Source organism: Bison bison, unplaced genomic scaffold (genome assembly GCF_000754665.1).
Source record: "Bison bison bison isolate TAMUID 2011002044 unplaced genomic scaffold, Bison_UMD1.0 scf7180017864472, whole genome shotgun sequence".
Lineage (NCBI taxonomy): Eukaryota > Metazoa > Chordata > Mammalia > Artiodactyla > Bovidae > Bison > Bison bison.
Window position 1 is genome coordinate 1,171,747 of NW_011495033.1, and position 14,588 is coordinate 1,186,334.

A 14,588-nucleotide genomic window follows, 5' to 3' on the forward strand; every position below is an offset into this window, starting at 1 on the left:
CCAGTGGTGAGACAAACACCATCACTCCTCCTCCTCCCAGAACCACGCGGCCTTTAAGCCACATGGCGGTGGACCTCACGGGCAGTGCAGGGAAGGGCACTGCCCGGCCCCACCCCACCATGGTGACCCCACCAAGTCCCCAGGAAACTTTTTTTCTGAAGTCTTGGAACCTGAACGCGTGGAGGCAGAGCACCCAGGGGTTTCGGCTCCCCGCACCCCAGAAGGATCAGTCTTGGGAACAGAATTCCCTGGCCCGCTTCCCCTCCCACCCCCAGCCTGGGGGTTGAACTGGTGAACTGGAATGGGCCAGACAATGATGGGGTTTCTGGGAAGCCTGAAGTTCTTCTCTGGCCCAGACCCGCCCCTCGATGTGGCTGGCCCCAGGGAGCACGGAGGGTGTGGGCGGCCAACCTCTCCAGCTCTGGCAGCTAAGCCCCCAAATCCCATACCCTAGGCTGAACTCAATAGTGGTCATTGTTTGCAAGAGGCCAAGACCCCATTGATCTCCCAGCTTGTAGTGGCAGCTGACTTGGCCAAAGAAAAATGGTGGGCCCTGGAGAGAAGGACCCCGCTGCCCTCCATCCCAGCACACCACCCACCCCAGGAGGGCTCCCCTCAGGCCAGCTGCTGGGCAGTGTTGAGAAGTTACCTTTAAAATCAGTGCCAGTGATGTTGAAAAGGCAACAGGGAGCTAAGCCTAAGCCATGGCCAGGTTGCCCAATGGGCTCCCCAGTGGAGGCACAGCACCCAACAGCCTCTTTCCCCGAGGGTTGCAGAGCACCCCACCCCAAACTGCTGCTCAGACCTGACCCAGCAGCTAGCCACGTTCTCGCTTCTTCCCCTCCACTGCCCTCCTCCACTGCTTTCCAACCCATTCCATTCAAGAGTTTTCCCGGCTTCTTCCAGTGGTGCAGTTTCTCCAGCTTCTCCTAGTGGTTTAGGGATAATTGGGTTCTGACCTTCTGACCTCCAACTCCCTCTGCCGTCCCTCACCTATTCACCCTGGTCCCCAAGCTGGAGGAACTATGGTCTTCCTGCCTCTTCTCCCTGGCACCCCTCTTTTCTGCTTCCTGGAGTTATACCTGCCTCACCCTGGTCACCCCAGCCCAGGGGAGCCTCCCAACTTCCCCTGATACACTAGCGGACTAGACAGGGAGCTGCTTTACCTGTGGGTGCACCGCCGCTCTGCGCCCAGCCTGGGTCTGCACACTGAGGGGCTCCTGTGAGCACCAGAGCCTTTTCTGCTGCCTCCCAAGCCAGCGTCCAGCAGGCTTCAGATTACAGCTACTCCTTTCTTAAAGCGATCTGCACTCAATTTGGAGTCTGTGATTGCATCATTGTTTGGTGTTAACTTTAACCCACTGCTGGCCTTCTGCCACACACCCCCAGTTCACGCATCAGACTGCAGCACCAAACCTTTCTTTGGAGCCCTGACAGTGCCCCCCATCCCCGGAGGGCAGCCTCGTCAGCCTGGGTGGGAGCAGGGCTGAGGAAGAGTCTGGCAGGAGGAGGCTCAGGAGGAAGCCAAAATAGAGGAAACACTGGTCGAGAACTGGGACTCGGGTTTTTGCTGGTCCTTGGTTCTGGTACTGAGATTTGGGGCAAGACATCATTCATGGCTCCTCCCTACCCTTGACTGAAAAATGACTGAATGGGACTGGGATGTCTGTGTGCTTTTTCAGCACTGAAATGCTCTGATTTCTGAAGATCAGACAAGGCAGTGGGGAAAATATCTGAGCAGAAGAAATGAAATGTACTGTAAACATTAGTCCTGAGAGAAGGCCGAGTGTGAGTACCTGGCACCCACCTGGGCACCGTAGATTTCACCTGGGAACAGTGCTCCGAGGCTGTGCTCACCTCAGGGCATTAAGAAACTTGCAGTGTGATTGTGAGACTAAAATACTGACATGAGAAATGATTATAGAGAACGTACCAAAACCTTTTCCAGGCACGTGTGAGCCCTGACACAAGCCCAGTGGTTGTTCAGAGAAGGCGGGGTCAGAGAAGGAAGGGAAAGCACTCTGGGATATTCAGAAGAGAAAATTTAGGGGACCCTCACTGGTGGCTCAAACAGTAAAAGATCCGCCTGCCAATTCAGGAGACCCAGGTTCAATCCCTGGGTTGGGAAGATCCCCTGGAGAAGGGAATGGCTACCCACTCCAGTATTCTTGCCTGGAGAATCCCGTGGACAGAGGAGCCTGTTGGGCGACAGTCCATGGGTTGCAAAGAGTTGGACACAACTGAGAGACTAACACACACACACACACACACTTCATGTGAGGTTCCAGGGAGCAGATCTAGGGCCCCTGGGTAGAACTCCCCAGGGAACCAGGTTGAGATTTATGTAAAGAAAAGTGTGTCAACAGTCAGCGTTCTCCATCGACAGATGAATGGATAAAGAAGATGTGGTACATATATACCGTGGAATATTAGCCATAAAAAGGAACAAAATTGGGTTATTTCTAGAGATATGGATAAACCAGGTGTCTGTCATACAAAGTGAAGTCAGAAAGAGAAAAACAAGCATTGTACATTAACGCACATATATAGAATCTAGGAAAATGGTACAGATGAACCTATTTGCAGGGCAGGAATAGAGACACAGACACAGAAAATGGCCATGTGGACAAGGGGTGGGGGGTACTAGGATGAATTGGGAGATTGGGATTGACGTAAACACACTGTGCTTAGTCACTCAGTTGTGTCCGGCTCTTTGTGACCCCGTGGACTGTAGCCCCCCAGGCTCCTTTGTCCATGGGGATTCTCCAGGCAAGAATACTAGAGTGGGCTGCATGCCCTCCTCCAGGGGATCTTCCCAATCCAGGGATCAAACCCAGGTCTTTCACATTGCGGGCGGATTCTTTACTGACTGAGCCACAAGGGAAGCGCCATCTACACACTACCATGTGTAAAGCAGACAGCTGGTGGGAACCTACTGTATAACAACGAGAGCTCAGCTTGGTGCTCTGTGATGAGCCAGGTGGGTAGGATGTGGGGTCAGGGGCAGGGAAGGCCGAGAGAGAGGGGATAAATGTATACATATAGCTAATTCACTTTATTGTGCAACCTTGTAAAGCAAGTATAGCCCGATTTTTTACAAAGGGAAAAAGCAGTCAGAGTTCAATCCTTCCAACCAAAACCTGAGGACCTCTATTCAAATCACTCTCTAGGTACACGGAGAAGGAGTGCATAGACGATTAAGATTTGGTGCCCGTCCTTCAGAAGCTCGCTGGCTAAAAACAGAGGCTGATATGAGCCCAGATCCTTCCAATATAGTGGCACGTTCTGTGATAGCTGTCTACAGCCATGCCATCCAGTATGATAACCACTCACCACGGTGGCCACAGAGCTCCTGTGATCACCTGTAAATGTAAAATACACACTAGATGTTGAATATTTAGTATGAAAAATAATGTGAATAATAGCAATAACTTTGACCCTGATTAATATATTGGATTAAATAAATATACTGTTAAAATTAATTTCTCCTATTTCTTTTTTAATGTAACTTCTAGAAATCTTAAACTGCATATGTGATTTTCATTGATGGATGTCATTGCTCTATAGGTTATCATGGCAGCAAAGTTGGAATATATGAATCTGAGTTTTGCATGATGAATACAAATAAGCTAATCATAGGAACATGGGAAGGGGACTTTCCTGGTAGTCAAATTTCCACGATCCCAAGGCAGGGGCCTGGGTTTGATCCCTGGTCAGGGAACTAGACCCCAAATGCTGCAATTAAGAGTTTGTATGCCACAACTAAAAAAAAGATCCCGCATGCCACAATGAAGATGGAAGGTCCTATGTGGCTCAACTAAGACCTGGCAAAGTCAAGTAAAAGAATGTGCTCAGTCGTGTCTGACTCTTTGTGACCCCCATGGACTGTAGCCCACCAGGCTCTTCTGTCCATGGGACTCTCCAGGCAAGAATACTGGAGTGGGTTGCCATGCCCTCCTCCCAGGGATCTTTCCCACTCAGAGATGTAATCCAGGTCTCCCGCGTTGCAGGCAGATTCTTTACCATCTGAACACCAGGGAAGCCCCAAATAAAAGAGTAATAAGAAACATGGGAAGGCATGACTATCTTTGCGGACGAGCTGAAGTTGGATCCCTGTTTCACAACATACACAAAAATTAACTGTAGGTACATTAGAGATTTAAGTGTTTCTGAAAAACAATTTCTGTTTTTGCAGCACCTTTTTAATGAATTTTTATTTAAATTATTCAACTTATTTTTGAATAGGTATTTTGTTCATATGTTCAAAACTCAAAACTATCTAAAGAGAATGTTCTCTTTTCACTCTGATCTCCAGTCACCTGAGTCCATACTCCCTGGAGACAGGTAATAATAATCTCTTTTGTATGAATCCTTTCAAAGATAATTTTAATGGCTTAAAAAACAAATTTAGGGGCCACAGTTCTTGAGGCACTAGCCTACTGCGTTTCCCCTTTGCCTGGCAAAGGAATAAAGCCACTCGTTCCTTCTCTCCCGTTAAAAAAAAAAAAAAGCAAGTACAAACAGATATACACAACAGGAAAAAAATGTAAACATTTTCGAAAAATGTATAGATGGATTTTTTTGTGATCTCTGAATAGGAATGCTTTTTCAGACAAGACACCAAAAGAAGCACAAATTGTGAAAGACTGATAAATTTGGCACTAAATTAGAAACTTGTTCTCGTGAACAGGTACCATAAAACAAAATGAAAAGACAAGCCTCACACTAAGAGAAAATGTTTGTAACACAGATAACTGACAAAAAAGATTACTAACTGTAACACAGCAATAATTACAAATCAATAAAAAAATAAAAACAATTCAACAGAAAAACAGGCCCAGGTAATTCACAGATGAAGACTCCTGAGTGTCCAATAAACTTATGAATAGATGTTTTTTTCACCAGCTAATCAAGGGAATGCAAATTAAAACCATACTTTGATGAGTGTACTTCACACTCTTCAGATGGGCTAAACTGGAACTTCTGAGAATACCAAGTACTAGTGAGCATGCAGACAGCTAGGATCTCTTGGGCCCTCCTTGCTGCTGCTGCTGCTGCTGCTAAGTCGCTTCAGTCGTGTCTGACTCTGTGCGACCCCAGGGATGGCAGCCCACTAGGCTCCCCCGTCCCTGGGGTTCTCCAGGCAAGAACACTGGAGTGGTTGCCATTTCCTTCTCCAATGCATGAAAGTGAAAAGTGAAAGTGAAGTCGCTCAGTCGTGTCCGACTCCTAGCAACTCCGTGGACTGCAGCCTACCAGGCTTCTCAATCCATGGGATTTTCCAGGCAAGAGTACTGGAGTGGGGTGCCATTGCCTTCTCCATGGGCCCTCCTTATGAGAACATAAATTGATATAACCCCTCTGAAGAACAATCTGGCAACAAACGGCAAAGTTGTGCATAACCATATCTAGCGTGGGAGTTCCCTGACTGTCCAGGGGCTAAGACTCCATGCTTAGTGACCCCGGTTTCAATCCCTGGTCAGGGAACCAGATCCCACATGTCACAACTGAGTTGTGTGCCACAACTAAAAGACCCTGTGTGCCCCAACTAAAACCTGGCACAGCCAAATAAATTTAAAAAAAAGAATTCAATGCAGAGGACACAGGTTCAGTCCCTGGTCGGGGAATTAAGATCCCATATGCTGCAGGGCAACTGATCCCACACGCCACAACAAAGACCAAGTGCAGCCAAAATTTCGGAAAAATAATCATAATGACTGTATGAGGCAGCCCTGGCAGTGCAAGAAAATGCAAACCCACAACTCATTTATTCTACTTCTAAGTGTTTGAGCCCAAAAGATTGCATATGTGCACAAGGACGTGGCAAGAATGTCACAGCAGCACTGTATGGGCCACCCCGCTCTTGCACAATCAACGTACCCCTCTCTGAAACACCATCCCACAGCCGTAAAATAGCCTGTTACTCCCCTGTTGGAAGGCACTGCCTTTATTGCCGCCTCCCTTAGAGCTACTGTCCGTTTCTCCATCCTTCCTCCCACCCACACAGGACAGAGCTAGTTACCGTGGCATCGGCACCGTCTTCGTGCTTTCCCTCCTCAACCTCCAACCTGCTTCTGTGCCTAGCTCTCCTTTGAAACTGCTGTCAAAGGAGCAGACATCTCTGCCCTTGGCAGCAGGCAGCCAACTCTTCCTCCTTCTTGAAACCCTGACTCCCTACATCCTCCCATTTTTCTCCATCTCACAAGCCCCATCTTTTCCATCTTCCTTGCTGGCTTGATTCTGGGATCCCCCTTTCTTCTCTCTCCATCTCCTCTTAGGTGACATCAGCCAGTTCCATGACTTTCAAAGCATCTGTATGTTCCCAAATACACACTTGCAGCCTCGACTTTGACATAACCACATGGATGCCCAGCAAGTGAGAGGAGCTTATAATTCATCATCCAAACACTTCTAAGATCAAAAATAGGTGCTGTGAATTAAACTGGAACCACAGGCATAACTCAAACTGCCCGAGGCACAATGGGACATAGGTTGCTCTGTATCAATGTAGCATTTCAGTCATGTTCAAAATGGACATCTCCAGTCAATCCTAAAGTCTGCCCCTCACTCAGATTCCCATCTCAGTAAAACTCATCTTCTCAAGACAAAAATCCGGAGATTTGAATGATGAACCCTACATCTGCGAGTCTCTCCTTTCCCTTATCTCCAATACAATCTATGCACAAATTCTGTAACATCTACCTGCACAATATACCTGAAGTCTGATCACTTCCCTGCATTTCCACAGCCAGCACCCTGGGCCAAGCCACCTACAACTCGACTCTTGCCTGCTAACCAGCCTCCCTCCTCCTGCGTTTGTCCCTCAACGTCTGTTCACACAACAGCCAAATGAACCTTCCAGAGCTTACTTCAGACCATGGCGCCCCTCAATTAAAGTCTTCCACAGGGAGTGAATAATTGCCATCCACATGGCGCTGATGAATCTCACAAACAGGAGGTTGACCGAAAAGAGCCAGGCACAAGGGAGCACGGATTGTGTGCTTCTTTTATTTCAAGTTCAAAACCAGGAGAAACTGGTCCATTACCAGGAGTCAGGAGAATGAGTACTGTTTCTTGACCTAGGTACTGGTGGCACGGGGCGCTCGGTTTGTGAAACAAATTCATTACGCTTTTATTGTTCCATCGCTGTGTCATGTCCAGCTCATTACGCTTCAGCATACTATGCATGCGTGCATGCTCAGTTGCTAAGTCACGTCTGATTCTTTGTGACCCTATAAACTGTAGCCTGCCTGGCTCCTCTGTCCATGGCATTCTCCAGGCAAGAGTACTGGAGCAGGTTGTCGTGCCCTCCTCCAGGGGATCTTCCTGACCCAGGGATCAAACCAGCGACTCCTGTGTCTCCAGCATTGCAGATGGAGTCTTCACCCACTGAGCCACCTGGGAAGCCCTATACTTCAATCCAAAATGTTAACTTGTTTATTGTCTAGACCAGCATCCCTAACCTTTTTGGTACCTGGTAGCGGTTTTGTGAAAGATAGTTTTTCCACGGACCCAGCGGGGTAGGGGGTGATTTGGGGATGATTGAAGCACACTGCATTTCTTGTCCACTTTATTATTATTACATCAGCTCCACCTCAGATCATCAGTCATTAGATCCTGGAGGTGGGGGACTGCCGGACCGGACCAATCACCCACCAGGTTTAGATTCTGTCGGGGAGGATCTTGTCGGCTTTTTGATCACTGCAGCCCCAGAGCGTGGGGTGCTGCTGGGCCCAGCAGAGGCACCTGACAAGTATTTACAGGGCAGAAGATGTAGTCAAGGCAGCCCTGGGTGTGATGACTAGAGCCAAATTTTGGCTAGAGCCCGAATAGACAGGAGAGAACTGAAGAAAACTCAGGAGTGGGAAAATTAAGCTGGCAGGCTGGGCAATTTGTTCCAGTAACTTTCCGATGATCTCTTTACAATTCTCTCTCTCCTCCAGCCCCACGGATCTCCTGCTCATCCTAAACCTTTTGGGCAGCTCCCACTCCTCTGCCTGGGATGCTCTTCTTCAGGATGTTCCCCTAGTGCCTGCCCTCATCTCCTTCTAATCTCTGCTCCAAAGTCACCTCCTCAGGGAGGCCTTCCCTGCTTTACTTCTCAGCAGAGCACTCATCCCCCTCTGACACACCATGTATGTCACTTATTGACTTATTTCTCATCTCCCCACCCTTCTGGTTTGTTAGAAGCCAGAGCCTGTCCTAAGGACTTGCTCTTAACCACTGCACCACAGGGCTGCAAGTGGCTGCTGCCACGCAGACACCCTGCACTCACAGACAAGAGCGCACCCACGTGGACAGCCATTCAGCCCCCAGCCCTGTGCCCAAGTGCCCCCAGTTGCTTCCCCCAAATCCTCAGGCACTGACAGTCTCCAGCTGGAGCCCGCGCTCTCAGCCGCCTGCTCCCCTCCCTTCCCAGGCTGGCAGGCGCCAGCTCCTGACAGAGGGGGCCAGCGTGTAATTAGAAATTCCTCAAGCTCCCTAATTGCCAGTTCTTCTCCCAGACCAGGAGGCTGGCGCTATTCTGGGCCACCTTTGTTGCCGGCTGCCTGAGGCCCGGAGAGAGGACCAGGCTGAGAGCAGAGCCAGGCTGGCAAGGTCAGAGGGCCTGCGCGCTGGACAAGGGCTGGCGAGTGGCCAGAGGCCAGACGTGGCACGGAGAGGGCTGCTTCCCGGAGCCCAGAGTGGTTCTCCTCGCGTCTGCTCGGTAGCCTCATTCCCGCATTCCCCCAGCACCCTGTGCTCACACCCATAGCCCAAACAATGACATCAAAGCAGACAGGCCCATTCATTCTTTATTCAGGTGGCGTAAAAATCACTACAAAAACTTTACAAAAGAGCCTTTGGCAGCTAATGCCCCCCCTTCCCCACCCTCTCAGCCACTGAGACACGGCGCAGAGGGGGCAGAGGGGAGAAGGAAGAAGAGGAGTCTTGGCAGTGTTGGTACCTCCAAGGACCAGCGGGGAGACTGAGGTGACAGTGAGCGGGAGGCTGGTGGGCCCTGGGCAGCTCAGGAGGCAGTGGTGCAGGGAGCTCAACCTCCACCCGTGTTGTGCAACCTCAAGACAGCCGCCCCCTCTCCTCGGCCAGGGTGTCCCCTCCTCCCTGTCCCTCCCTCTCTGGTAAACAAGTGTGGAGGCACACAGCTGCCCTAGGGAATAAACTACCTACCTTCCCAACAAAATGACCCACCGCTACCCCTCTGTCTGAGCCCCAAACCAGGACACCCTCTGGGCCCCGTTGGAAGAAGCGATGTGGGACCGAGGCCCATGGTTCCCTGATGCCTGCCCTCCTCCCAGCGCCACCCCACCCCAAACTACCCAAGAGGAGACAAGAGAACGGCTCCCTTCCTCCCCTCTCCCAGACTGCCCTCCCCAGGCCCCCAGCCCCAATCCCACAAAGCTGTTTTTGGAAAGAGTCACACGAGTTGAGATGTTGGTCCAAGCAGAGACTCGGGATGCTGGAGGCCACAGCCCCTCACTTGGGGCTGCTAGGCTGAGGGTAATCCTCTTCCGAGGGCGGTCCAAGTTTCAAGTCTGGGTCGAAGGGCTTGTCTCCGCGGGGGAGGCCTTTGTGATCCTGGAAGGAGTCCTTGCCGTCGGGGGAGTCCTGCTGCTCCTTGCGCTCCGGCTGCGCGCCCGGGTTGGGGTTCCTCACACTGCCCACGAAGAGGGGCAGGCTCGTGCTGTCCTCAAGGATGAAGAAGAGGAAGGGGCGGTTCACGATGAAGGAGGATAGGGACATGCGGGACATAGCCGTGCTGGTTGCCGCGGCCGCCTGCACGCCGGCCTCGCTGAGCTCTAGTGCCGACTGATGCTGCACGCTGGAGACCACCAGCCTCTCATCGGAGATCCCACGTAGGTCCGGGGCCTGGAATAACTCCTGCAGGCCTGCCCCAGGGCAGCAGATGGCTGGTCAGAGCTGCCTTCTGCCCCACAGGCTGCCTGGACCTGCCTGGAAGGGTGTCTGGCATCCTGGTCAGGGAACACCTTGAACTCACAGAGGGCTGGTTAACTCCTGTTTAACCTTCATGTATCAGCTTAAAGGCCCCTTCCTCCAGGAAGCCTTCCCTGATTGCCTGCCCCAAAGTCCAGATAGGTGCCTGGTGCCTTTTCAGTGTTCTCCCAGGTGAACTGGAGAGAAGCCTTCTATCTTAGCACTTATGCTGAATTCTAAGTACTTGATTCCTCACCTGTCCACCCCATAAGACTGAGCTCCTTGTACATGGTGGGCTTCCCGTGCCTCTTGCAGGGGAGCCAGGGAGGCTCATGTGCTACTCTGGTTTTCCATTCAGGATTCTTTACAGTGCTCAGTCTTGGGCAGAGCAGGCCCTCAATGGCCGGGCCACGCACCCCTCCCCAGGAGAGAGGATCCAAAGGTTTTCACCTCCCCAAGCCCCAGAAAAGTCCAGGACACAAGGCTAGCTCTGACTCTGACCTGCCAGCTGGAAACTTCCTCCTCACCCACCCCACCTAGCCTGAGTGGGGGGGCTGTCCCATGCCCAGCTTCCTTACCCAGCTGGCTGAGGGTGGCCACCAGGTCCAGTTGGTATTTGAGATGCAGCTTAGGCAGCTGGACCTTGGTGGGCCTCTCCGACAGCGAGGGCTGGTGCAAGATGTCCCAGGTCAGGTTGGCTAGCACCTGGGACGCGTTCCACTCAAAGCGGGTGGGCATCAGGACCACGAAGCTCATGTTGTTCTTAAAGGGGAAATGAGCCACCTACAGACAGGGGAAGGAGACACCATGAGGGCCAGAAAGCGCCCAGGCCCAGGTGGGAGCTGGGCCAGCATCCCTTATGAGACAGCCCATCCTTCACAGGTGTGTCAGGGGAGGGGGCCTCCCTGAGCCTCCACTTCCTCATGGGCAGAGTGACACTACCTGCCCACACTGCCAGCTGACATGTAATGGAAAGAGATACACTGTTAAAGCTTCTAGCAGAGTGTTTGCACATAGGCGGTGCTCACTCAATAAATGGTGGTTTTCTCTCTCTTCCTCTGCTGCCAGCCAGCCCGTGACTCGGGATGAGGAACTCCCGGTGAACACCTCTCGCTTCCTCCCTGTGTACAATGGACCAGGTTTCCCTGCTGGAGGCGGGTACCCTCTCTACTCCCTTCTCCTCCAACAGTGACTTGCCTGGCTGCCTATTTATACTGTGATTTGGGGTAAGATTTCATGTGAATGGGTGTTTCTGCAGTCCAAGAAGGGTGAAAAGCACTGGGCTCCACGGGCCCTAGTGGATGTGACCCCTCGGCCTCCAGGCAGAGCACCCAGGGGGCAGGACCCCTGCGGTGGGAGGGGGAGTGCCAGTATCTGGCTGCCTGGGCCAGCCTGCAGAGGGTGCGAGGAAGAGGAGGGCCAAGGAGGGCAAAGGATGGAGACTAAAGGATGAAGGAAGGGACTTCCCTAGTGGTCCAGTGGTTAAAACTTCATGCTTCCAGTACAAAGGTTCAATGCCAGGTTGAGGAACTGAGATTCCACATGCCAAGTAGCACAGACAAAAAATTTAAAAAATTAAAGGGTGAAGGAAGTGTGGGCAGGACACAGCCTGGTGGGGAGGTGAATCAGATGGTCCACGTGTCAGGGTGAACTGGAGAGAGGCTGGGACACTGTTCCAGGGGACCCGCCTTGCCCACAGCCCCTCTCAGTCACGGCCTTGTGAAATTAACCAACACTGCCACCTCAGTTGACTGGCCCAGGGACCAGTGCTCGCTCAGGCCAAGGGGACCATGTTTAGGCTAGAAGCACGGGAGACTGCACCTGAGATACACGGCATAGCCCTCTCTCTAATCAGAACGCTCCATCAGGAAGCTGACCAAGCCATCCCAATCAGACCCTCCTTTCTAAAGAGCATGCGAGAGCTCATGTCGCATCTCAAAGGCTTCGGGTTGCTGAGAGCTTGTGCTGCCCCACAACCCACAGGTCCTTGAAATGAATCCCCTTAGCCAAAGGGGCCTCAACAATGTCTCTTCCTCAAAGAAGGCTCTCTGACCACTCTAGCTAAAATACCTCCCCCCACTCTTTGAAATTATCCTGTTGATCTACGTTTGCTCAGGCACTGTGCGTCTTCCCTGGATTTGGTTTTCCTTGTTCTCCACTGAACCGCAGTGCCTGGGACAGAGTCTGCACACAAGTAACGCCCAAGGAATGAACCTCAAAGAGACTCGAGTCTCAGTCCCCCTGGGTGAGGGCCCCGCGAGACTTTTCAGAGCCACCTGCCCCAGTGACAAGACTGCAAGGGAGGGGGGGTGCACTGTTGAGCCGTATGGTGGTCCACAGCTGCACAGTTCCTTTCCCACCTCCCAGCACCCAGGCCCAGCCTGAGCAGTCAGGGGTAACCTGGATCTCAGGCTGCTCCAGCAGGAACCAGTGCAGCGGATACGTGAGGGCTTGCATCATGTCCACCGGCACAGTGAACTGCTCGTCCAGGTGGAAAGCACCTCTCTGTGTGAGGTTCGGGTCGAACTTGCTCCTCCAGAAGCCTGCATCCAACAGAGGGCAGGGCCATTTAGACTGGGACCAAGGTAGGGTCTACACCACTAGCCTCTTCCCCGTCCCACCCAGAACCCATTAAAGGGACAAAAGGTGGAGGGTAAGGCCCCAGGCAGTGGCGTGCCAGGTGATACCCAGGTGATCTGAGGTGTCTTCTCTGGAGCGATTGCAAAATCTGGGCTTTCATTCCCCCTACCCTGCTCTGCTCCCAGGAAATCCCCCCATTACCCCAGGTTTTTTTAGACTTCACTTCCTCCTAGGGAGGACTTCCCTATAGTTCAGACGGTAACGAATCTGACTGCAATGCAGGAGACCCGGGTTCAGTTCCCAGATTGGGACGATGCTCTGAAGACACTATTCTTGCCTGGAGAAACCCATGGACAGAGGAGCCTGGCGGGCTACAATCCACGCTGTCACAGAGTTGGACGTGACTAACGCTACTACTATTACCACTACTCCCAGGGCTGTGCTGTGCTTAGTCGCTCAGTCATGTCCGACTCTCTGCGACTTCATGGACTGTAGCCCACCAGGCTCCTCTGTCCTTGGGATTCTCCAGGCAAGAATACTGGAGTGGCTTGCCATGTGCTCCTCCAGGGGAACTCTCCACGAAAGCCCCATCCAGTTCCTGGGCCTCCTCCCAGCAACACTGCGACCTATCTCCCACCATCTCCACCGCCTCCCAGCCTAGCCCTGGGGAGAAGGAGGGACCCTCAGAACAAAGCATGCTTGCAGGGCAGGGGTAGGGGCTGCAGGTGGGGACCGAGAAGGGGAGGAGCTCACCCTGGAAGTGGATGGCATTGAGGAGAAGCAACACTGTGTCATCTGGCAGATCTGAGAGGAAATCCTCGATCTTCCCTTCCGTGGCCTCCTTCACCCATCGGTTAATGTTCGCCAGGTCCTCCCCCTTCATTCCCGTCAGGCTCATGGGCTTTGCACCAAAGAGCTGTTCTGATTGTTCCAGGAAGTCCTCTTTGATGGGAAATCCTACACAGAAGGGAGCACAGGCTGTTGCCAGGACTTGGGCTCCAGAGCCACCAGCGTTCCAACAAACTGCCTGAGCCCACGTCCATCTTCCTCACCCTGTCCACCCCAGAGCACTACCTAGCTACCTAGGCAGTGTCTGCCCCCACCCACACCTACCTTTCTGCAGATACATTCTGGCAGCCAACCGGAAAGCCCCAGGCCCCAGGTCCTGGCAGAGGCGGCTGAGCAGGTGGGGCAGGCAGGGCCCTGAGTCTGCATGCAGCACCTCTTTCAGCCTTTGCAGCGTTTGGTTCTGAGCACCTGAGCAGGGAGGACACAGCAGCAGTGGGCATTCCCACCCCCTCGTCTTTTCCTAACCCTTTTTGGGTGGGGGGGCGGAGCTGTGCCTTGCAGCATTGCAGGATCTTAGTTCCCAGACCAGGGATCAAACCCATGTCCCCTGCCATGGAAGCGCAGAGTCTTAAGTGCTGGACCACCAGGGAAGTCCTCCTGTCCCCCTTGAACATCTACAGTGAGCATGCCCACGAGACCACACTGTCTCCTCCCACCTCCTGAGGGTCAGGACACCCAAGTTTTACTTCCATCTCCACTGCTGCTAGTCTGGGTGACCTCATTCCGTCGCCTTCCCTCTCTGGACTCTGTCCCACCATGAGACCCTCCAGTCCAAAAGAGACACTGGAACTGCCAGACTCGTGCATAAAAATCACCAGAGGCCCATCCTGGGCCCAATCCCTGAGACTCTGATTCATGGAGATACGAGTCTGTGTTTTTAACAAACTTTCAAGGGACCCTGATGGAGGAAGCGCCTGATAGTAAGCTCTGGGGAAGGAGGCGAGTTCCTTCTGGCCTCCTAGCTCTCCTGGTCTGCACCTGGTCTCCTGGTCTGCTGCCCCAGTACCTAGTGCCAGGTGAGACAGTGCCAGGGCCACACTCAGAGGTGACAGGATGAGGTTGGGCCTGGTGGAGCTTTGGGCCACCAGGGAGAAGAGGTCTGTGGTGAAGGTCATCATGGCCCGGGCCAGCCTGCGTGTCTGCTCAGGGGTTGGGGACAACTTGCAGTCTTCTGGGGCCTTCTTCGGGGCAATCTGGCCACCTGGCTCCTACAGGGACAGATT

General features: G+C 52.6%; 3 protein-coding genes across 4 annotated transcripts in view; 1 reads left to right on the top strand and 2 right to left on the bottom strand.

The window, feature by feature from the left end:
- SERPINF1 (serpin peptidase inhibitor, clade F (alpha-2 antiplasmin, pigment epithelium derived factor), member 1) overlaps positions 1–1,430 on the bottom strand; it is a 12,134-nt gene extending 10,704 nt beyond the window's left edge. The window contains exon 1 of the mRNA XM_010861328.1: positions 1,167–1,430. The gene's annotated coding sequence lies outside the window, so the exon portion shown is untranslated. The remainder of the gene's footprint in view (positions 1–1,166) is intronic.
- Positions 1–3,456, top strand: part of SMYD4 (SET and MYND domain containing 4) — a 54,200-nt gene extending 50,744 nt beyond the window's left edge. Inside the window, exon 11 of the mRNA XM_010861331.1 lies at positions 3,171–3,456. Coding sequence (XP_010859633.1) covers positions 3,171–3,201 — 31 coding nt within the window. The 3' untranslated portion in view covers positions 3,202–3,456. The remainder of the gene's footprint in view (positions 1–3,170) is intronic.
- A 5,321-nt stretch (positions 3,457–8,777) lies between these two features.
- SERPINF2 (serpin peptidase inhibitor, clade F (alpha-2 antiplasmin, pigment epithelium derived factor), member 2) overlaps positions 8,778–14,588 on the bottom strand; it is a 7,884-nt gene continuing 2,073 nt past the window's right edge. For both annotated transcript variants that reach the window (XM_010861333.1, XM_010861332.1), the window contains exons 5-10: positions 14,372–14,573; positions 13,630–13,773; positions 13,270–13,473; positions 12,337–12,479; positions 10,515–10,719; positions 8,778–9,890 (exon numbers count right to left, since the gene is read on the bottom strand). In XM_010861333.1, the coding sequence (XP_010859635.1) occupies positions 9,478–9,890; positions 10,515–10,719; positions 12,337–12,479; positions 13,270–13,473; positions 13,630–13,773; positions 14,372–14,573 (1,311 nt within the window). In that variant the 3' untranslated portion in view covers positions 8,778–9,477. The remainder of the gene's footprint in view (positions 9,891–10,514; positions 10,720–12,336; positions 12,480–13,269; positions 13,474–13,629; positions 13,774–14,371; positions 14,574–14,588) is intronic.